This window comes from Magallana gigas, chromosome 9, assembly GCF_963853765.1.
Source record: "Magallana gigas chromosome 9, xbMagGiga1.1, whole genome shotgun sequence".
Classification (NCBI taxonomy): Eukaryota; Metazoa; Mollusca; class Bivalvia; order Ostreida; family Ostreidae; genus Magallana; species Magallana gigas.
This window is the reverse complement of record NC_088861.1, coordinates 26,724,632-26,747,531: the sequence shown is the minus strand read 5'-3', so window position 1 is coordinate 26,747,531 and position 22,900 is coordinate 26,724,632. Positions and strand designations below refer to the sequence as shown.

Here is a 22,900-nt window from a genome sequence, read left to right as displayed (position 1 = left end):
ACTAGTAGGAAGATAACATTGCGCAGTAAAATTGAAACCAAGTTTGAATGGAAGAAAATATTGCAGTAGGTCCGGTATCGTCATTATCAAGTCGTACAAATGATCGATCTATTTCTAACAGTGTCTATGTAAAACAATAGCGTGTAACTGCATTACTGGATACAAAGTAAACAAGTTTCATCAAATCATAGTAATTGCTAAGCTTTCTGCACTTGAGATCCCCCTTTGAAGTCCGACACGAGACAGGTGCATGCCTATGACACCGGAAATTGTTAAACAAACATTGACCACGCGCCGAGTCAACAGGTGGCTGGTTACGTAATGGCGAATACACTGGCGATAGTCAGAGTGGATACTTATTTTAATGCTTGGGAATAAAATATTTCTGACAAAGTAAGTTTAGTTTTGCATAACACGCGATATCGGGAATTGTTTAAAATGCAAGCGACTTTGTAGAAGTTGCCGGTATTTGAAAATTTGATGCATAAGTATAAAGCGTAATTGTTTAAATGTTAATCATTAATAATAATTGGTAGCAATATCGGTGACATCGTGGCATCATACACTGATAATGTTACTGCAGTTTTATAGGCCATTTTGAAGTGATAAGATCGACGTATGGTCTGAGATCGACGTATCGTAGGATTTTGTTAAAATTTTGGCTAAAAATGAGCAATTCGACGAGTCGTCCGCATCGACGAGTCGTCGGGAAAATACGGTAATTTAAAAATAAAATTACCACAGTAGAGGACAAGTCCAAAACATTGGTTTTCTAGTCTCTCTGAATAAATTTGACATCCCTAATTTTTTAAAAAAAATTCTGAATAAGGAGAAAATTTTAAAACAAATTAAATTTTTAAGATAAAGACTTTTATTTTATATATTGAAAATGTGTGATGGAAATTTTTACAATTCGGAAATTATATATATTGTGACTTAATATAGAAAACGAAAAAATATTGCATGAAAAAAGTTTAATGCGACAGTCCATCTGCGACACGATTTTCTATCTCTTGTTGATAAAAATATTTCCAGGTGGACTGGCAGAGATACTCATCTATTGATATTGTACAATTTTTATAAATTAATCCTGTGGAATTTAATTTCCATTATCACAAGAACACCAGACATTACCCTTCAGCTACGTCAAGGAATCGGCAATGGCTTGATGACAAGATGTCTGCTTGTTCAGAAGTTGCACCATTTTCCCCATCAAGGAATCAAACTCCTTTCTCTGGGCGCTGAGATGAGAAGAATGAATAACAACCAGCAGTAGGCCTTCTACCTACAAATGAACAAAACAATTAAACAAACCATTAAAACAACAAATATTCCATGAAAACAACAAACAATCTCAATCATTTAAACTATCAACCTTAAGTTTATATTACAATTCAAAGAGTCTAGCCACCAAATTCATCATAAATATTTAGGTATGATTTTTATAAACTTATTCCCGTAAACAGGAATTTAATTTACAGTATCAGAGATCACCAGACATTATCTTCAACTCTGCCAAGGATTCGGCAATGGCTTGATGACAAGATGTCTGTTCGTTGACAAGTCGCACTGTTTTCCCCATCAAGGATTCAAACTCCTTCCTCTTGGCGCTGAGCTGCATGAGAGGAATGAATAACAACCAGCAGTAGACCCTCTACCTAAAAGCGAACGAATTAACAAACAATTTACCAAACCATTTAAACAATAAACAAACCATGAAAATTAAGAATTTCTTCTGTCTGCTTACGAGGTTATTTTTCGCCAGCGGAAATGGCCGAGTAGTTACGATTGACAAAAGAACTTTCGTTTTCGATATGGAATACCGAACCCGAAGTTATAAACTGATTGACAGCGATTATCTCTATTTTTATTTTCGTAAATTACTCAAATTTGAAACAGAATTCGCCGATAATTTTTGCAATTTATATTTTCCTTTCCAAAGGATTATTCATGCAAAATTACGTTGAATTTGATTAAGTAGTTCTTGAGAAGAAGATTTTTTAAAATGCACCCACCCTTTTTCTACAGTTTCGAGGTTTTCTCCGTTTTGAATAAAGATTGGCCTTTCATTTCTGCAGGCAATTTATAATTACCTTTCTATAGGGATGCTTTGTGCCAAATTAAGTTGAAATTGGCCCAGTGGTTTTAGAAAAGAAGTTCAAAATTTGAAAATTTTAAAGATGGACAGACAGACAGACAGTTGGACAACGGACAAAATGGGATCAGAATAGCTCACTTGAGCTTTCAGCAAAGATGAGCTAAAAATGGTTGACCTGAAAAACTTATACATTTTTTTTCTTTTTTTGGAGGGGGGGGGGGAGAATATGATTTCATTTTTTAAATTATTGAATTTCTGTGTCCATGGTATATAATGCTCCTAAAGTACTTCTACTTTTACTGTTCCCTGACAAATAACATAGTGAAATATACTATAGTTTTAAATGATTTTTGCCGAAAGGTTGTTGATTCGATTAAAAAAATAAAATGTTCATCAAAAATTACATAATACAATTTTTCCTTGAAACTGAAAATTCATTGAATCCATGCAGCAAAATTAATTTTCACAAATATTTATGAAACCCAAAAATATGAATCCAGATTAACCAGCATGAGAAAAATATCATACAGACTTACAGAGATGTAAAGTCTGCACATGAGATAAATATCATTAAGAGATATTAAGTCTGCACATGACACAAATATCATAGAGATATGTAAAGCCTGCACTTGAGACACATATCGTAGAGAGATATAAAGCCTGCATATGAGATGAATATCATTAAGAAGCCTGCATATGAGACAAATATCATACAGAGATATAAAGCCTGCATATGAGATAAATATCATACAGAGATATAAAGTCTGCATATGAGATAAATATCATAGAGATGTGTAAGGCCTATAAAAAAATTGTGTTGAGGGTAACACTGATGAAAAAATTAGGTTAGGTAGGTAGGGATATTTTTTAATTTTATCATATTTTTTTCTGCATGAATCCTAAGAATCCTAAGAATGCATTTTTTAATAGAAATAATTTATAAAATTCACCATTGGATGAAAACAGACATCTAAACATAGGTAATCATAGATTACTAAGCTCACCGAGACGGAGCATCACCCTTATGAGACATCACCTTTATAAGACCACCTTTATCATTTTATATGAAAATCATACTTTATGATCTTGCCAAAAATGGATATTCATGGCTTCTGTTTTGACAAAATAATATCGTATATCATCTGATAATTTTTTTTATGATAATCATATGTTCATATGTTAATCAATACAATGATATAAAATGAAATATTGCATCATGTCATATTTATAATATATATTATATAATACAATAAAATACCGTAATAAACAATAATGAGATATGATATTGTAACGTATGATATGACATTGTATTGGGTTATACCTTATTGTATTTGATCACATAATACAATATCATAAAATATAAAACAATAAAGTATTATATTACAATATCATATTATAAAATACATTATTATATTATATATATTGTATCATATGACACAATAATATATATTATAATATCATATAATACAATTTCATGTGATATGATAATATATCATATAAACCAATATCATATCATACAATATCGCATGATACAATATTATATAATATTACAATATCATATTATACAATTTCATGTGATATAATTCTATATTACTGAAACCAATATCATATTATACAATATTGTATGATACAATATTATAGAATATACAATATTGTATCATAGGATACAATATAATATTTTGCAATATCTTATGTAATTGTATCATGTGATAAAATAATAAATTAAAAATACAATATAATATTACAATATTGTATCATAATATACAATACTATACATAACAATATCATGATGCAATATCATATAAAATATAAAAAAAAATTGATACAATATCATATCTTATCGTATAACTTTTTATAATATAACATAAGATATCATATTGTATCATATCAAACAATATTGTTTCATATCATACAATACTATATCATAGGAATCATTTTATATCATTTATCAACAAACACATCTATCTATCGAGCTGGTTTGAGTGAGGTAGGAGATTTCTTTAGCATCCTTGATAATGGAGATCAGGCTCTGCATCTGAAGCAACCTCTGCATTTAATTTATAATAAAGTTAAATCAACTATGCAAGCTATCATCTATAAAACATGTGACCTGTTCCAAAAAACTAAACCTCATCCAGCATCCGAAACCTATGGCTCAGATTCAGCATTCAAGCCCATCAGGTGCATTGGTATCATAAGACTCATCATCCATACAAGTTTGGTGAAGTTTGGACCAGTAATAACTAAGATATCATCATCAGAGGGCACTAGCAATTAAAACCTTAACTTCCTCCAGCATCCGCAACCTATGGCTCAGATTCAGCATCCATGCCTGTCAGGTGCATCTGTATCATAAGACACACCATCCATTAAAGTTTGGTGAAGTTAGGACCTGTAATAACTAAGATTTATTTTTTAGCATCCTTGATAATGGAGATCAAGCTCTGCATCTGAAGCTACCTCTGCGATTCATTCATATTACAGTTAAATCAACTATGCAAGTTTGAAATAGTACTATCATCTATTAAACATGTGACCTGTTCCTAAAAACTTAACTTTATCCAGCATCCGAAACCAGACTCAGCATTCAAGCCTGTCAGGTGCATCAGTATCATAAGACACACCATCCATGGAAGTCTGGTGAAGTAAGGACAAGTAATAACTAAGATATCATCATCAGAGGGCACCTGTTTCAAAAACTTTATTTAACCAGCTCTTAAAACCTTAACCTCCTCCAGCATCCGAAACCTATTGCTCAGATTCAGCATTCAAGCTTGTCAGGTGCATCAGTATCATAAGACGCACCATCCATACAAGTTTGGTGAAGTTAGGACCAGTAGTAACTAAGATATAATCATCAGAGGGCACCTGCAACAAAAACTTTAACCAGCTCTAAAAACCTTAACCTCTTCCAGCATCCGAAACCTATAGCTCAGATTCAGCACTCAAGCCTGTCTGGTGCATCAGTATCATAAGACGCACCATCCATACAAGTTTGGTGAAGTTAGGACCAGTACTTAGATATTGCTATCAATTGGCACCCGCAACAAAAACTTTAACCTGCTCCAAAAACCTTAACCTCCTCCAGCATCCGAAACCTATAGCTCAGATTCAGCACTCAAGCCTGTCTGGTGCATCAGTATCATAAGGCACACCATCCATGCAAGTTTGGTGAAGTACGGACCAGCAGTAACTAAGATATTGCTATCAAAGGGCACCTGCAACAAAAACTTTAACCTGGTCCAACAACCTTAACCTCCTCCAGCATCTGAAATTTAGGACCCAGATTCAGCATCCAAGTCTTTCAAGTCCATAAGTAGGTCCAGATGCATCACCCATGCAAGTTTGGTGAAGATAGGACAAATAATAGCTTAGATACAGGACCTGCAACAAAAACTTTAACCAGGTCCGGACGCCTACGCCGACGCCGACGCCACCGCCGACGCCGACGCCGAGGGTATAGCATAAGCTCTCCTTGACTTCGTCTTGGTGAGCTAAAAATGGTAGGATCAGGGCATTTTTGTAGGTTAGGTCGGGTCACCCTAAACTCACACCTTTCTTTTTTTTAGGTCTAAAGCCTGCACTTGAGACGCATATCGTAGAGAGATATAAAGCCTGCATATGAGACAAATATCATACAGAGATATAAAGCCTGCATATGAGATAAATATCATTAAGAGATATTAAGTCTGCACATGAGACAAATAACATAGAAAAATACAAAGCCTACAAATGAGACAATAACCATAAAGAGATACAAAGCCTGAACATGAAACAAATATCGTACAGAGATATAAAATGCTATTAGATTCACCATCATGAGAAAAATATCGTATATATATTGCCTGCACTTCTGACCTAATATCCTGGATCACCATCTTCTGTTGATCCTGCACTTCGTCATTGGTGTCGCTGTCGTTGTTGTTGTTGGTATCCTTCTCCCCTAGGTCTGATCTATCCACGCTGTCATCGTTGATCGTTAAGTTGTACAGGCTTGTTGAAAAATCATCAATTCCGCTCTCCAAAAAGTCCGCAATTGAATTTAGCAGACTACTGGCCAGTGAGCTGAAAGCACATGTAAAATCCATGTCACTAAAGTGATTTAAAAAAACTTTTAGCTGTCTCCTCCTTGACCCTTCAAAATCACACCTTTGTAAAGAAGTACAAATCAAGTAGGAATTTGCAAGGGGATATGAAAAAATTTAAACCTAAATTGGCTGTTTTAGAATATCACATTTGTTGTCAGTGAAAAAATTTAAGACTGGATTAATCTGAATATCTCATATTGGCTCTCTCTAAACACAACTTTGTCTGGAAGACTCCAAAATGGGGCAAAACTGATTGCATGTGGAGAAGGGTGAAAATTACGAGAGCGAAAATAACTCTGTAATACAATGTACATACAGGGCCTGTATACAATATTCTAATACCTGAATCGTTTGCCTGCTTCTGCCTCCCCTCCAATAACATGGGGACATATCTGCTTGGTGAAGAGCCACTCTGACTCCAGGACATTCTTCAGACTGAGAGATGCCTCAGGGAGACTCTGAAGAGCCAACATCCAGCTCTGTAGGTATGTGAAATACACCTGCAGCAAGTACAAATACAAAGAGTTTATGCCTGTAATCAAATCTCCTAAATCTATGAGTTGTGATGTTGGGGAATACAAAAAGACTTCGATACTTAACACAGACTCTGTAATACTTCTTAGCAAGGATAAAAACCAACATCTAACTTCTTCTGAGACTTTAAATTAAGTCTAACACCTTGTGAGGCTTTAACTTAAGTCTAACATCTTGCAAGACTTTAACTTAGTCTAACATCTTGCGAGACTATAACTTAGGTCTGACATCTTGCAGTATATAAACTTGAATCTTACTTTTTGTGGAACATAATTTTTGTCCAACATCTTGAGCAATGCTCCGAGTTACACTTACACTTATAAAAGATGATTGCTGGTCAGAATTTACTCTGTCACAAATATGCAAAAAACTCATAATTTCTGGTTGCAAATGCAACCATTTTATTTGCAACTTGGACCACTGATCTTGTAGGACATAAAATTATGTGTAACATCTTGTGGGTCTTATTAAACTTACTTCTAACATCTGGTGGACATTGTTGTCAAACTCTTTCAGATCTTTCATTGTGTTGGTGTCCCCTTCTGACATTACCTCGTCCACCATGGTCTGGAAATACTGCTTGACTATCACCGCTCCCCTCAAAACCTCTTTGCATTCTCTCAAAAGCTAACATAGAACAATAAATCTCAAAGAGTATACAAAGCACAAAGCATGGGTTTACTAGTACACTTCAGAATCCATGAGGTAATTATTGTGATTAATATTACGAATATTAATTTTTATTGGTAATAAGCAATGAATGGTTGGTCCTACCATAACAAAAAAAAGATGGTTTGATAAAGACTATGACTATAAACGGGTTCTATACATAGTGTTAAAAAGATGTTTAATTTCTTTTATAAATAATCCTGGTTTTTAGACTCTGAATGTGTTGCTAGATAAGATAATGCAAAAATGAGGCTTCTAATTCCATTTCAAAAGCAAGAGGAACAAACAGTATTATCCATTATACCAGACATGTAGCCATTAACATGAAATTTGAAACATACCGGTCTTATGCTGAGAAACGAGGGGTCGATAACAGGTCTCTGCTCCAGGCGAAGCCGCAGGGCTTCATGAATGACTTCCAAAAACACATGCAGTAGGAATAGGTAGCTGGACTGGAATGAAGGTAAGCCCATCTGGATGAACTGTTTGCACCAAGCTCCGAAATCTGTGAGGCTAGAACTTCGGTGGAAATTGATGGATGTGGAGCTAGCGTCGGCGTAGTGGAGATCCAAGGAGGGTGAGGATGAGAGCTGGACTGTGCCATCTACCTCTGGTGACTACAATCACAAATCTAAAGTACTGAAAATCCTGAAATTTGTCGGCATAGAAGTACAACTGAATGTACTGTGGCAAATAAAATAGATTAATTTGATTAAAAAAAACCTGCACAATCAAAAGTGCAAGTGAGCAAAAATATATGACTTGTACAAAAAAAAGAATATACAATAATCACAGTGAACAAAAAGTGAAATTCCATTCATTTCTTTTATAGAAACATGATTAAAACTGAAAATTTAGATCAGGCACTGCCATAACATCTGAAGTGCTAGACGTGAACAATTAAGAGATGTATAGCAGTACATATACAGTATGACCAGACCCAACCTAACAGAAAGCAGACCCCAACCAAACCCCCATTCTGCTCCCTGTGTCCTCTCAGGGTCTGCTTAGGGTTTGCTATGGCGGACCCAGAGCTGATTCCAAGCAGACCCCATGCTGACCTATAGCAAACATCGAAAGCAGACTCAAATTTCAGAAGCAGACCCTTAAATTGCTACTGAAATATGACAAAAAGTCTCTACTTGATTGTGTATTTGGAATATATTAGGTGCGGGTTTACAGGTTGTAAGAAAAAAGATTAATCAGCTTTTGTGCATAAAGCCAACCCCAAGAACCGACCCCGAGTAAACCCATAACAGACCCTGATCAGACCTGAGATCAGATGCATTTTTTTTTTATGCAGACCAAGGCCAGAACAGGGGTCAGCTTTTAGGGACTGCTTTGGTGTTAAGTTGTGTCTAGTCGGTACTGTAATACAAATAAACATGATAAACATCCTAATCTAATGCATTAAAACTGCAAATTGCTTTAAAACTACTGCAAATGTTAAAACTTGTTTACCTGCATTTCTAACTGAGGGAGAGTCTTTGGTCTCTGTAAAGCTTCTCTTGCTCTCTGTAACGTTCTGTCTAAGAGCTCTTTGAACCTCAACAACATTTTATTCATGCCCATTCGCTTTAATGTCTTGTCTACGTACTTTCTAAACAAAAGTTTGGCTGAAGTGTGATGCAGCTCATCAAGGCTGGCTTCACTGGAGGCTCGAGAGAGACTACCGAGGGAGTAGGTCGAAGACAACTTGGATCCTCCCGAAGGAATCTCAGAGGAGTCCGGACTACTGATCTTTGATGCCCTTGAAGGATGGAGTGTAAACGTTACACGCTTAGCATTGTCTGTCTGTGCACCTAAACATTCTGGTGATGGAATTTCAACTTCGTCTTCGCTATTTCCACTGACAGATTCTTGAATTTTAGGAATATCTACTCTATTTAAACCTGTAAAATCAAATTCCTCCGATGATCGGGGACTTTCTATAACTGGCCAGTCTAAATCTGATGCGTGTTGTGCACCAAGTACTAGTCCTAATTTTTTTTATTTTGTGGCACAGATCTTTGGTAATACTTTGCCAAAGATAAAGTGATTTCACTCTTTGAGTAAATTGTTCATTTTTATACATTTCATATTCTTTTGCAAAGGACCTTGATGTTGGAAACAGTTTCTCACAAGAATCTAGTTTGTCCAGCAATTCTTGGACGTATTTCAAAGCTTCCCTCTGTTGAGCGACAGTTTCACTTGAAAGAGTGAATGAATATGCAGTCCCTTCATTCTGCCGATTAGCATAGGAATCTTCTTCACTCTTGCTGTCACTAAGTTCTACTGAACATTCAAACCTAAAATTCAGTATCTCTTCAATCACACCTGGAATTTTTGCTCTCTCATTTTGTAGAAATTCCTCCTGTTCAAGCTGATTCTGAAATCCATTTTTTTCCATCTGAAGTTCCAGCCACAGGTAATCCTTGTAACGTTCTTGCCACAATTCCTGCTCTGAACTGATCTGCCTTCTGTAACTCATTTTTTCTTTCACTCCCTTTGCGTCTTTCTCTTTTTTGGAATTTGAGCCCATATTAAGCAGCGTTGAGAATATCTTGAAAAAATCCACTCTCTCTTTGGGCACTTCCACATTTACCACAGACTGCCTCCTGTGTTCACTCCTTCCAACAGACCAGCTTGAGCTCAGAGACTGTCCCATCATGGAGAGGGGATGAGATTTCAAATTAAACGATGTGAATCTGCCGGAACTATCCACTGGCAATTTACTGCCGAAATTAAAGGAAGAAAATCTTCCAGAGGTGTCAAATTTTGCGGCCGCCTGAGGCACAGGAACATCCACTGTAGGTGTGTCTATGGCAGCTAAATCGCTAGAACTTCTTTTCGCCAAGCGCTCATGAGCAATTGTTTTAGTCATGCTTTTCTTTCTCATTTCTCGTCGATCCATGCTTCTCTTATCTTTATCGTCTGCAAAATCCTTGTCTAAATTGTCATCAGAGTCTATATGTCCAAGTTTGCAAAATAAAGGGTCATTTGCATACCTTTCTTTTATAACCGCATTTCGATGGGACTTCTTGGAGGCCTTCTTCAGTTCTGTGAATTGTTTATAGGATGATTTTTGAATGTTTGTCTGGTGTTTTTTCTTGTCTCTTTTTACTCCACGCATATAAGTTGGTGGGGTGACACCATACAAGTTTCCTGTTGACATTTCTTCCATAGAATTACATTGGTAATCACTCTCTTCTTCACTTCCACTACAATCTGCATCATGATGACCTTGTCTTTGAGGAGAATGTCCACTGAGAAAATAAAATAAAACTGACAAAATTAAATTTCACTTCACACTTCATAAATATGGCATTAATATGTCATAACCATAGAAAAACACAAAATAAATCATTCATAACACTGTTTAAATAATGCAACAAATCTCTCTCTCTCTCTCTCTCTCTCTCTCTCTCTCTCTCTCTCACTAGGAATTTTTTATCATGTTTATCATTATTGCACCTTACATGTAATTTGCCATATGTAACTCCAAGGATTGATGAACCAACAAAAACACCCTGCATCAAATACAGTCTTATTTCAATTTCATCAAACACTGTTCTAACCACGGGCCCTGGAAGTTATTGTAAATATATTGCATGTGCATGTATATATGCACATGCAATATATTTACAATAACTTCCAGGGCCCGTGGTTCTAACCAGGTCGACAACGCACTAATGTCTTACCACGGAATTACAGTGAAGTCGTACCCAAACCCACTCGCACCCAAACAAACTCGTACTCAAATGGTCCGGTCGTACCCAAAACTGAGTGGTTCACTCGCACCCAAATATTTGAGTACGACTTCACTAGTGAACTCGTACCCACGGTATTTTTTGGCGTTTGCTTTAAACTTTATTGTTTTGTATTAGATGCATGTCTGTAGCTCTAATTCGGAAAAAAATTTCCATCCGCATTTGTTCAGATCGGGAGCTACCGACATGCAGCTAGTTTTGTATGTACTTAAACAGTTATATACTTCAATAATACGCTCACATGTGTATTTGTTGTAGTTCTATGTCAATTTGAATAATTAGCCTAAATAATAATTTCATCTCCGGGGGTTTGCAAAGTTTTTTTAAATTAATATATAATATATTAAACTAGTGTCTATTTCAGTTTTAAAAGGATTTTGGACTATTTCTCTTAAACATATAATATGACAGCTAGTTTTGTATGTACTTAAACAGTTATATACTTCAGTAATACGCTCACATGTGTATTTGTTGTAGTTCTATGTCATATACATATAATGTTTAATAATAAAAACTTCCAAAAGTGATGAAAATGTGTTTTTCTTCTTAATTTCTTCTTAATTATGAGCAGCATGTTTATTTTGTGCTGACAAACTCATTGGTTGATCGGTTGAACGGAATCACATAAAGCAATTAATTTTAATTGATGATAGTTAACCTGCTCATAATCATTCTTTGATCCGTCCGCATCAGAACTAGATTGTACTAGATTTTTATAACAAATTCTTTCAAATTAGTTATACAATTTGCATATTAATGTTATCGATAATATACAAGACATAACAACATACGAATAAAAGCCATTCATTTTATTTTCTTATAATAAATATAGATCTGCCCGTATTCAAATACACTGAGATCTAGAGATGTTTGTATATATATAAATTTGTTAAATAAAACATAACTAAAAAACATAACAAAATATGAATGAATATGAATGAAAACTATTGTATTTTATTTTCTTAGTATAAATATATTTTTTCCTGTGGGTACGAGTTCACTAGTGAAGTCGTACTCAAATATTTGGGTGCGAGTGAACCACTCAGTTTTGGGTACGACCGGACCATTTGAGTACGAGTTTGTTTGGGTGCGAGTCGGGTTGGGTACGACTTCACTTGATTCCTTACCACGTACCCCCCTCCCCTTTCCAAGCCCTTTTTTATCAACACTAACCTTGAACCCATTTACACAGAATCACTTTTTGAAACACTGTCTTACAGCTCTTTCAAATGTAAATAATTTCCAACAGATAGCTAAGTGTTTATTTTGTGTATTCTAAGACTCAATGATACAATGTTTGTATCACCTAGTCGTCCAAGATAACATGTACGACGTTCACGACACTGCTTGCTTGCAGCATTAATGCAGGTCGGATGCATTGTTTTAGCACGATTATTTTGATTATGCAAAATATCTAAGTTACAATAAGCTAATCTACCTGATGAAATTGTCTGGATCTTCCGCCAGTGGGTTAAAATCTTCGGTTGGCGTTGTCGACAAGGGAGTTTTTAATTCCCCGTCCGCCATGTCAAGTTTCGATAACTCCTGTTCGGTGAGCATGGTCAGAGTTATCCGTCTTTAAATTTCTACCCAAACGAAATCTGAATGTATTACATGTAGTTAATTAATCTTTTAATATGTAACTTATTGTTATCATTATTGTTTGGTAATTTTAAGAACAAATGCTAATCTATTTTATAATATGAAGACTTTTTTTAAATTTATCTGATATCTTGAACCTTTAAATATAGATCGAATGTCGTTTTATTTTAATTTTGTACAAATTGAAGGTATATATCAATCAATTTAATATCTTTATAACAAAAATATCACAATATCGGTATGACATCTTTTTATAATAGAGAAATTAAACTATCATCAAACGTCAAAATATGATAACAAAAAAACTAAGTAATTTTTTTTTAATATCAGAAACATTTTTATGTCAAGAATTGCGATTTTTTCCCCTTTTTTTCCATGACCCTATGTTCTGAGAAAATCTTTTTTTTTTTATTGTTTACTCTACATTTTGGGTTTAAAAAACAACTGCAACTTATCAAATTTAAAGCAAGTCAGAGGGGAGGGCAGGAAGGTAGGGGGCTTTCAAACTTATGTTATAGTCGGTATATTTTAAATTATATAATTCAAATGTACAATTGCATGATTGTACATTTATGAATATTTATAACTTTATTTTAATAAATTATTAACCTAAAAACCTATGTGCCAATTAATATTGACCAGCAATAATGTATGTATTGCAAATTTATATTACAGAATACCGGTATATTTATACCCAAGGACCCCCGTTATACTTATATCGTCATTATTTTTATCAATTTTTTTTTCATTTTTATTTTATTTTACTTATTTATTTTCATATTTTGATATAGTTACATTTTATCGTTGGTTTGTCGTATACACTTATAGGGTCAAATGTGTAACTACGTACGCCACAGTCATCACTACCAAACCAAGGACTGATTCACCATCCTCAGTGGATTGCTGGATGTAGATAAATATACGCAGGTACTGATGACATCAAAGGTTTAGAACCGCCTATTGTTAACTTGATCTTTTTTTATATAAAGAAGTTAGTATAAGTAAACATGTAATCGTTTAAAAAGGCTAGTTGGTCAACAGGTTCACCATCAGATCTACCTATGAATTTAGATAAGATTTGTTAAGCTATAATTAAGGTATTAAAGCAAAGAAAAAAATAATATATATCACCCCTTTTATATAGAGCTCTTCTTCTAAAGGAGAGAAAAACCGTCTAAAAATGGCAACGACCATCGAGCTCTCTTAATTGTTGAGCTGTAATTGTAAATAAATTGTCATACCGAGAGAGAGAGAGAGAGAGAGAGAGAGAGAGAGAGAGAGAGAGAGAGAGAGAGAGAGAGAGAGAGAATTTCTTGTGAACAAAAGATCGAATGGATTATGAATTTTCCGCAATCCGAAAATGGTCGCGAACAAAGGAAAAAGTATATGAATACTAGCGAGAAAAGTCATAAGAATGCAATGTGCACATGAATACTGGTAATGAATGTTCTACATAGCTATACACTCAGAAATAGATCTTAATTATTTAAAAAAAAAAAACAATGATATTCCTCGTGCACATGGGATGATGCGCTCCCTCTTTTGATAAGTTGTTTAAACTAACGTACATGTAGATTTACTTCAAGAAAACGCCTGTTTCGATTTTGTTTTGTTTGCTTTTATTTTTTTTTGTATCAAATTGAGGGAACTCTCCATTTTACCCACAATTCATACATACTTATCATACAACTTGTAAATGCCTAAATGACGTGACAACCACTTCTCCAAGTACAAGGTAAATAAGCTTGCCAAAAAATAAAAAGTTGAAAATTCACGATTGTGTTTCCTTGAAGTTACACGTCATCACTATATACATGTATGTGGGAAGGTGGTACAGTAATCAGTGTATTCATACGCGGATCTTGAGGGAATCGGGTTGGGAGAGGGGGATTCCCCCCCCCCCCCCCCCGGACAAATAAAATTATCGGAATCTCTTGGACCCCCCCCCCCCCTCCCCGACTACCCCCTGGAAAAGTTTCTGCATCTGCGCAATAAAAAATTGGCAGCCACACATAGTCACGGATTTTCTTCATACTTTTCAGTTTGATAGACTTTGAATAAAAAACAAACACATTTTCTTTGATGTTATGCAGTCCCGTTGCCATGGTAACAGAGGGTAAAGATATAAAATGGCATTTTTATGCTTATTTAAGAACAAATTGTAAGTAATGGCAACAATTTGGGGTTTCCAGGGTAGAATGTATTATGAAGAAGTTTGTCATTTTTCAATAGAAAAAACCCCACATATTTTATAAATGCATGTTTTAAAAGTATTTCCATGGTAACTAAACAGAAATTTCAAATTATGATTTCTTCTTTTCATTTGAATTTAAAATACAAATCTTGCATTTCTGTGCACACTACAATGATTGTGAAATTTATAAATCAATATTGAGAACCGTTGCTATGGCAACAAGCAGATAAATAATGTTAATTCTCACATTTCGAGGCAATTTTGAATAGGTATTATTCACATATAAATATAAATATTTGATATGTTTGGCGAGAAAAAAAATCAAGTATATGACCTGACCTTTGAAGCAACTTGAATAAAATCTGAAATTTGCTGATAGCTTTTTCCATGCAACTTGACATTTCATAGCAAAAACACTTATAGTCTGTCCCAAGTTATTGCTTCTATCACTTTTTGATGATTTTTAATTAAAATACACATACCTGTGAAAGAAGTGCAGTTGAAATCGACGAAATGGAAAATATCCAAGACATCTTCATTGACAAATTATCCCATTTCACTCTTTAAAATTTACAGGTACGAAAACAAGTTTCTTACGGAGATTTTTAATGGGAAATGTTCTCATCTTTTCTCCATTCGAAAGTACTCGGGACACCTCGCACAATTTTTCAATGTTATCATCCGGGCTTATTAATGGCTGATACAATGCAAAATCTCCGTAGACTTTCTATTTTGGGATGTGTATTGAAACCTGAAGCGGTAGAGGGGGCGTTTCAAAACAGATAATCTGGACATTTTTCATTTTGGTGGATGAACGTAGTTTAAGCACAAAGGTATTTACTAAACTAATCCTCAGAAATCTTGACAAGCACAAAAAACCTTAAATCCCAAATCATGAAAAATCAATAATCATGTAATTGTAAATAAATTTCCATACCGCACACACACAGAGAGAGAGAGAGAGAGAGAGAGAGAGAGAGAGAGAGAGAGAGAGAGAGAGAGAGAGAGATGTTAATTCAGAATCTGTTTTTAAAAGTATGTGTATTTTTAGTATGTGTGTAATGCATGCATTTTCCATGAAATTTATTTTTCGGAACAACCTTAACTTTAAAATATCAATAATAATGTGTGGTTTGGAGTTCAACCCCCCCCCCCTCCCTTTTGGGAAATTAAAACTTATTCAATTCATATTACAATTACCAAAAAAAGACTTTAGACCTTCCCTGGAAAAAATTATCCTTTGGATCCCCATGGGAAAAACCCCAACCCCAACATATAGATGTAAATGCTGAACTTCTATTTTATTTCCGCTTTAGCTCTAAGACTTGTTCCTGATATCAAAGGTCCATAACTCGTGTGCTGAGTCGACTTCTTACCACAGGAATTCTGTGCGGGCCTACCAAATTTGATTTCAGCTGAGTTTGCTTGTTATATTAAGAGGGTTCGATAGTTCGATAGTCGTGGCCATGGTTACTGAGTATACTGTATTGGTCTCCTTTACAAGAGAAGCTTTACATGTATATGTAAAAGTATAGGAAAATACCCAAATTTAAAAAGGTAAAATGTATGGATTTTTTTTCCTTACTAAATTTGGAAGGTTAAAAATTTTGAGCTTTTTTCCTTCCTAAATAAAAGCTTATACTTAAACAAATCATATCTTAAAATTTTAGGCAGATCTAGGAGATAACTCATACATATAAAATAAAACTGTTTAGTGAATTGATAGACCAAGTGTAGTACAATCAAATATAATGAATTCTTTGCTAGCCAAGCGTAAAGCTAGTTTACTGGTACCTTAAAAGGAGAAGATGACAATTCTTAAAGTAGGAAATCACAATCGACTAGGCAATATCATATGATATATCTTTAGAATCCTTTTTTAGCTACACCTCAAAATTGAATCGCTGAAACCCATTTAGGAGTAAATGACTCTTATTGATTTTATAATAACAAGGTCAAATGCCAAACTACTCGTGTTGTCGACCTGAAAACTAATATTAAAACTACTACAGATTTTGCCTTGATGTACAATTTCATTACATTTTTCAGATCTTTGAGAAAGTAAGCTATATATTAAACAATACCATAGGCGTCAGAAGCAAATTGAAAGTTAGGGGATTGGGATTGAAAAGAAAGAAATCAATTCATTTCTTTATTTCTTAAAAAAAAAAGGAAAAGGTTCTTTCTGAAATCCTAATATCCGTGGGGGGGGGGGGGGGGGGGGGACAAGTAATTTTTTTACATGGTCCCATAAAAGTGGGGGGCCAACTCTATGTTCATTCAATTTCTTTATGTAACATTTAAAAACATCTCTGCTGCACAAAAGGGGGGGGGGGGTCAGGCCCCGCTGATGCTACGTGCCTGTAACATATATATTACATGAGGTGGTAGTGTATCGACAAATCAAAATCCTAATTCGGTTGGAGCACGGGGGAGGATTGACTACGGTGCAATGTTAATTATTTCCCAATTAATTTTTTTTCCAGATTAAAACACTTAGCGCCTGAGACTTTAAAAAATTCAATGATTCATTCATCCATTGATTATGATTATGTTTATCTTTGCAAAAGAAAGGAGGGACCTATGTAAATTAACTTCGAATTGAATATAGTATCCAAGATATTTTAATTATTAGGAGATTTGTATCTAAAGTATTCAATGTCAAATTCCAGCATCTGTGTCAATTTTTGAATCAGTGTCAAGAAGACCGTTATTACCGGCAATAAGTCTGAAATCTATAATCATGATAATATTTAAATATTCTGAAATATTGATCCCAAGGCACTTGATAATGTAAACATTTCTTTCCAGAATTAGGTCAAGTTCTCCTATCTATTGAATAGTTATATCAATTATATATAATTATACATGCAGACATATTTCATTTCACTATAGTTAGAGAACTATCTATACCTAAGAATAAGAAATGTTTGCAAATGTCAACAGCCTTTAATGTTATGATATAAGAAACCACATTAACAAAATACTGATTATTTACATTTATTTACATATAAAACCAGTTTATTTACATGTAAAATATACAGATAGTAAAAAGTAATCATATGTACATGAACAATACACAGTCTCTGAATTGTGACAATCACAGCAGTTTGATGAAACACAACATATAAAACGATCACGGTTTGCTAAAACATGGATTTTAATATAGTTCTAGATAGTATGTTAATGTATTACAACATTCAAACACAATCAGTTTATTTACTGATATTTGATGTTCACTCTATCGACATGTAATATGATGATCACAATTTGTTTACATGTAATATTGGATTTTCTTCACTTTACCTGTGAAGAATTCAGCCACAAAGAGGTTGTCTCTGGTGTCCACACATAAACCACTGGGACTCTGTAAATGACAGTTGTCAATGTAGTGGAGGAACTGTCCATCCTGATCCAGGATGTGGATACAGTGGTTTGTATAGTCTGCTGTCAGGATCCGACTCTGGCTGTCTGTAGTGATGCCGACTGGTCTGAATGGTACCTTGGTAGTAGAGGGAGGACCAGTGTAAGTAAATCGGAGTTTCCCAGCCTGATTGACCACCACTACTGCACTGGCTTTAGTGTCAGCTACACAGATATCTAGGTTCTTGTTCTCACTGATGAATTTAGAGTATTCATGATCAGATGAATAGATAGGTTGTCCTTTGTCATTGTATTGAATCGTTTGTTTCTCTGTGGAGCCAGAATAACGCACAACTTTTGCTTGTTTCTTATCATCAGTGATCATGACAACCAGGAGGTCACCAGAGGAGGTACTACAGACTTTGAGAGGATACCACCCCTGTAGTCTGATCACTGTCTGTATCTGTGTATTCTTCACTATGTTCACAGTTCTATCATTGGGATCAGTATAAACTAGTTCACCACTCTGTGTCACTGCTATGTCCCCTGGTCTGTTCCCTGACTTGGTTTGGATTGACTTCACTAGTTTACTGTGGAGGTTGTAGAGTCTCATCATGTTGTCCTGACCACTCGTCCACACTTCATCATCACTCAGACAGGATACACTGCGTAATCTATTAGATTCTCCATACTCTGTGTTTATATCTGTGATGATCCGTGGTACATCAATGAGTGGTCTGTCAGGGGGAGAGGACTCAGCACCAGGAGAATCCATTGTGTAGCCATGTTCTTCTGTTTTGATAGATAATGCTGACAGAGAACCAATCTGCTGATAAATTTGTTCTTTGCTAATCTTTTGAGGGGTGAATCTTGGTAAAGAAACTGAGAGTTTAGGAGGCAATCTTCTGAATTCAGCAATCCTGGATTTGTAGGCAGAGACAAGGCTGACATCATAGGAGTTTAGTAATTTCTTTAGATCAGCAATGCTCTGTGTGATTTCAGAAATACTGCGTTGTATTTCATTTTCCTGCTTATTCAGGACAACCAGGTGTTTTGATTCCATTTCATCCACGTCAGATTTCAGTTTCTTGATGGCAATGTCTATTTCTCTGTGCAAGTCTTCTCCATGTTTGTCAAGAGCTGTTGTTAGTTTCTTGGAGTTTTTATTCAAATCAGCTTTCTGAACTGGGATGTTAGATACAATCTCTTGGTATTTAGGATAAATGGTATTTTCTAATTCTTGAAGATCTTTTTTTAATGCTTCTCTCTTAGCATCTAGTATTTTTAAAATGCCCACTTGTTTGTGTCCTAGATGTTCACCTGAGGAGACACACTCCACACAAATAGGAATGTTACATTGTTCACAATGAAGGTCACATAATTGTGTGGAATGTTTGGAACATTTAGGATTTAGCCCCCTCTTTTTAAATAGCACAACTTTGTGTTCTTTGGATTCATCAGAGAGATGTTCCCCTACACAGGCTTTACACAGATGTATATGACAAATGTCACAGTACATAGGGGGGCCCGGGGTCTCACAGAGATGACACCGTAACACATCCTGGGCCCAAGTTCGGCGGTCCATGGTCAGGCACTTTGATAATTTGTTTGGATTTTTAGATGATTTCTGAAAGAACAAATGAAGAGTTACATTTATTATTAGCAAAATTGTTTTAGCAAAATTACTAATTTTATGTCATTTTAGTATGTTAAGTCAAAAGTGTATATAGTCACAGTGATGGGTATGGGGAAAGCCCCCCCCCCCCCCAACTAACAGATGGGTTTAGTATATGAGTATACGGGACCAAAAGAGTATCATACAAAGATATTTCCTGAATGTCTGAGTGTACTTTTTTTGTAACATTGCTATATGGAATATTTTTCAGGCTGGGTCTCCTCCCAATCTCATAAGCTGGTCCTAAAAATCTCAATATTGGGGGGTGGGGGGGGGGGGGGGTGGGGGGTGGGGGGGGTGATTTTTCTTTTTCAAGTTGGGTGGGGGAGTCCAAGCCCTATTTTTTGTGTAATTTTGCTTTTGTGAATTAAATTACGTTTTTCTATGAGGGGTAGGGTTCGGGGACTCCTGACACCGTCTGGCCGACTTTTGTTTATAGGATTGCTTGGTCGGTCCCCCCCCCCTCCCCCCCGTCAGACACCAATGGCGATGGTCTAGTTTCTTCGGTAACCCATGGCAAAACAGTGAAATAATGTGCACAATGTTATGGTGGTGTTCTATATTATTATTTCTTTATAATCATTTTACTTATTCATAAACAATTTTACAAACTACAAACCTTCACACTCCCAACATGGCGATTCGGATATTTTCTCTTCCGGGTCTGGTTACCTGTACAATCGTCACGTGGTTTCTTAATTTGTAGGTCAATGGGTCGCCTCCTTCCTTTATAAACACATTTTTCTTGATGGGACCTGTTGTTAATATTATAATGATAATCGTTAATGAGTTTTTTTTTTTCTCAAGAAGTCAAGTTTCGGGATTTGCCTAGCGTAAAGTGTATCTGAGGCCGGAGAAGGAGGGGGGGGGGGATCGACACCCCCAGGCACGGATCCAGAAAATTTTTAAAGGTGGGGGTTACGGGGAAATTTGCTGGAATATAGAAAACATCATTGTCTCAAGTCACGGTCTTGGGTCCACGTTGGTAGGAGAGGATATGTAGACTTGCAGGATTTTTAGGGGCAGTCTCTAAAAGACCCGAAACTTGTACGAATAGGAGTAGCTGCACGTCTGTAGCCCCCGGTCTAAAAAAGAATCGAATAGACGACCAGGTTTTTGAGAACGGGAACTACAGACCTGCAACTAGATTAGGAGGTTAATGTGACGAAGCTTTTAAAGTTTTCAATGCATTAAAGAGTAAAATGAAACCGTGAAATTAACTCCAATATTGGCCATCCCGTTTATATATAAATGCTTAATAATTTTGTATTATTTTGAAGAAAAGATATCTAGAGAAAAAATTGCAATATTTTACAAGTTTCTGGTATAAGAAAAGTCTTAGAATTGTTCACTAAAAATGTTGCAAAGTTTGATACTTTATCTATAAGTAGATCATAACAGAATAGGAATTTTACAATTTTTATTTAACTATAAATCAATATCATGAAATGCACACTATCATATTACAGTAATACGATGTTCTCTCATCAATGTCGAAATAGCCATGCATGTGTCTGGAACTACGCAAAGACTATCTCTATTCTTTGATTTTTTTTTTTAGTTTAAACCATCTACATGTATGTACTTATTACAAGGCTTTACATTTGAAGAATTGTTTTAAAAATTTCCTTTTTAGGCTTTTTAAGGAAGAGGAGTCGAGATGATTCTGTTATACAGGATACTCATGTAGAGTAGTTATCTTTGGAAAAGTAAAACGTACTATAGTTCTAAAAAAAACCCAGAAGGACAACATGTAGTTTTAATATTTAGATACTACTTGTATTTTGTTTCTACCATAAAATACAATTCTTGCATATAATATCTAAAAAGAAAGCAGACTTCTTAAATATTTACATCACTAGCTACAATATACATGTACGTAAATTAATGGCCGGTGATTCTATCAATACAATTTTCCCCCATCAACGAAAATTAGCACTCAGCATTTTAAATAATTTTACTAATTAGTACATGTGCAGACACTGCCGAAACAGTCTCCTATATTCTCCTATATAAGACAATTTTGGCCGATGTTAATTCACACTCAGTGTCTCTTACTTCTTTTTCTCTCTTCCCTTTTATTTTTTACCAATTTCAAGGAGAGGTTGCAACTCTTGTTAACCCAAACTCTCCTTCTGGATCAACCACTGCATCTCTTCCCCTATTTGACCGTCCGCCATCAAACCCAAGATTAGAGAGAAATCATCATATTTTCTAATTTTCTAATCAACATTAATTATAGTGAAAGAAGTTTGTTAACCACATTTTTACATTTTACTTTACATGGTTATTGTTCACTCGGTTTTTATTTCATATAACTTTAGTTTCCATTTTCATTATCAAGATAAATTTCTAAAAACTGCATGGTTCACATGTATCGAGAATAGACGTCCACGAACAAATCACCTGTCAATCAAAATTAACCAGTACTTTTGGCATGGGAGAATTATAATAAACCCTCGTCAACGGTGGGATTTTACAATTTACAGCCGTTCCATTGGGTAATGCTTAACACAAAAATCGGCTTACTCTGTACAGACATAAAAAACATTGTTATTTATGTCTCTGCTCTATGCAATGTTGTACATTTTTTAAAAGTTTAATTTTCTTATGATATAAAGCTGATGTTAAGTAACTGTGAAGTGAATCGTATCACAATAGAGTACGCTTGGATCCACAATTAAACGTTTTCAAAAGGGGTCCTGTAATTATGATTTTGCTGCCAAGTGGGGTATCCCGATGCTTATTTTAGATAGATTAACAAATGGGTTTTCTAGAAGACGGAGTCCGTATCCCCCCCCCCCCCCCCCCCCCCCCCCCCCCCCCCACTGAAATTCAGATCACAGCGTAGGAACGGAAATGTACAGTTTGGGATAGCGCTGTTTGTCAAGCTATAAAAATAGTAAATAAATTTAACACGTACATGTA

The 22,900-nt window shown here is 35.2% G+C and overlaps 3 protein-coding genes across 3 annotated transcripts in view; all 3 read right to left on the bottom strand.

Moving 5' to 3' along the window:
- LOC105319912 (E3 ubiquitin-protein ligase TRIM71) overlaps positions 1-22,900 on the bottom strand; it is a 241,989-nt gene that overhangs the window by 59,737 nt on the left and 159,352 nt on the right. The window lies entirely within an intron of this gene.
- LOC117691547 (mitogen-activated protein kinase kinase kinase 4-like) lies at positions 5,772-12,665 on the bottom strand. The gene is made up of 8 exons (XM_066072440.1): positions 12,577-12,665; positions 9,511-10,634; positions 8,851-9,281; positions 7,731-8,006; positions 7,198-7,347; positions 6,529-6,686; positions 5,957-6,163; positions 5,772-5,787 (listed from the first exon to the last, which is right to left on the bottom strand). Exons 1-8 carry the CDS (start codon positions 12,663-12,665, stop codon positions 5,772-5,774), a joined length of 2,451 nt encoding a protein of 816 aa, XP_065928512.1.
- On the bottom strand, positions 17,921-20,711 carry LOC136271270 (tripartite motif-containing protein 2-like). Its single transcript, XM_066070928.1, has 2 exons — positions 20,592-20,711; positions 17,921-19,924 (listed from the first exon to the last, which is right to left on the bottom strand). Exon 2 carries the CDS (start codon positions 19,880-19,882, stop codon positions 18,209-18,211), a length of 1,674 nt encoding a protein of 557 aa, XP_065927000.1. The 5' UTR covers positions 19,883-19,924; positions 20,592-20,711; the 3' UTR covers positions 17,921-18,208.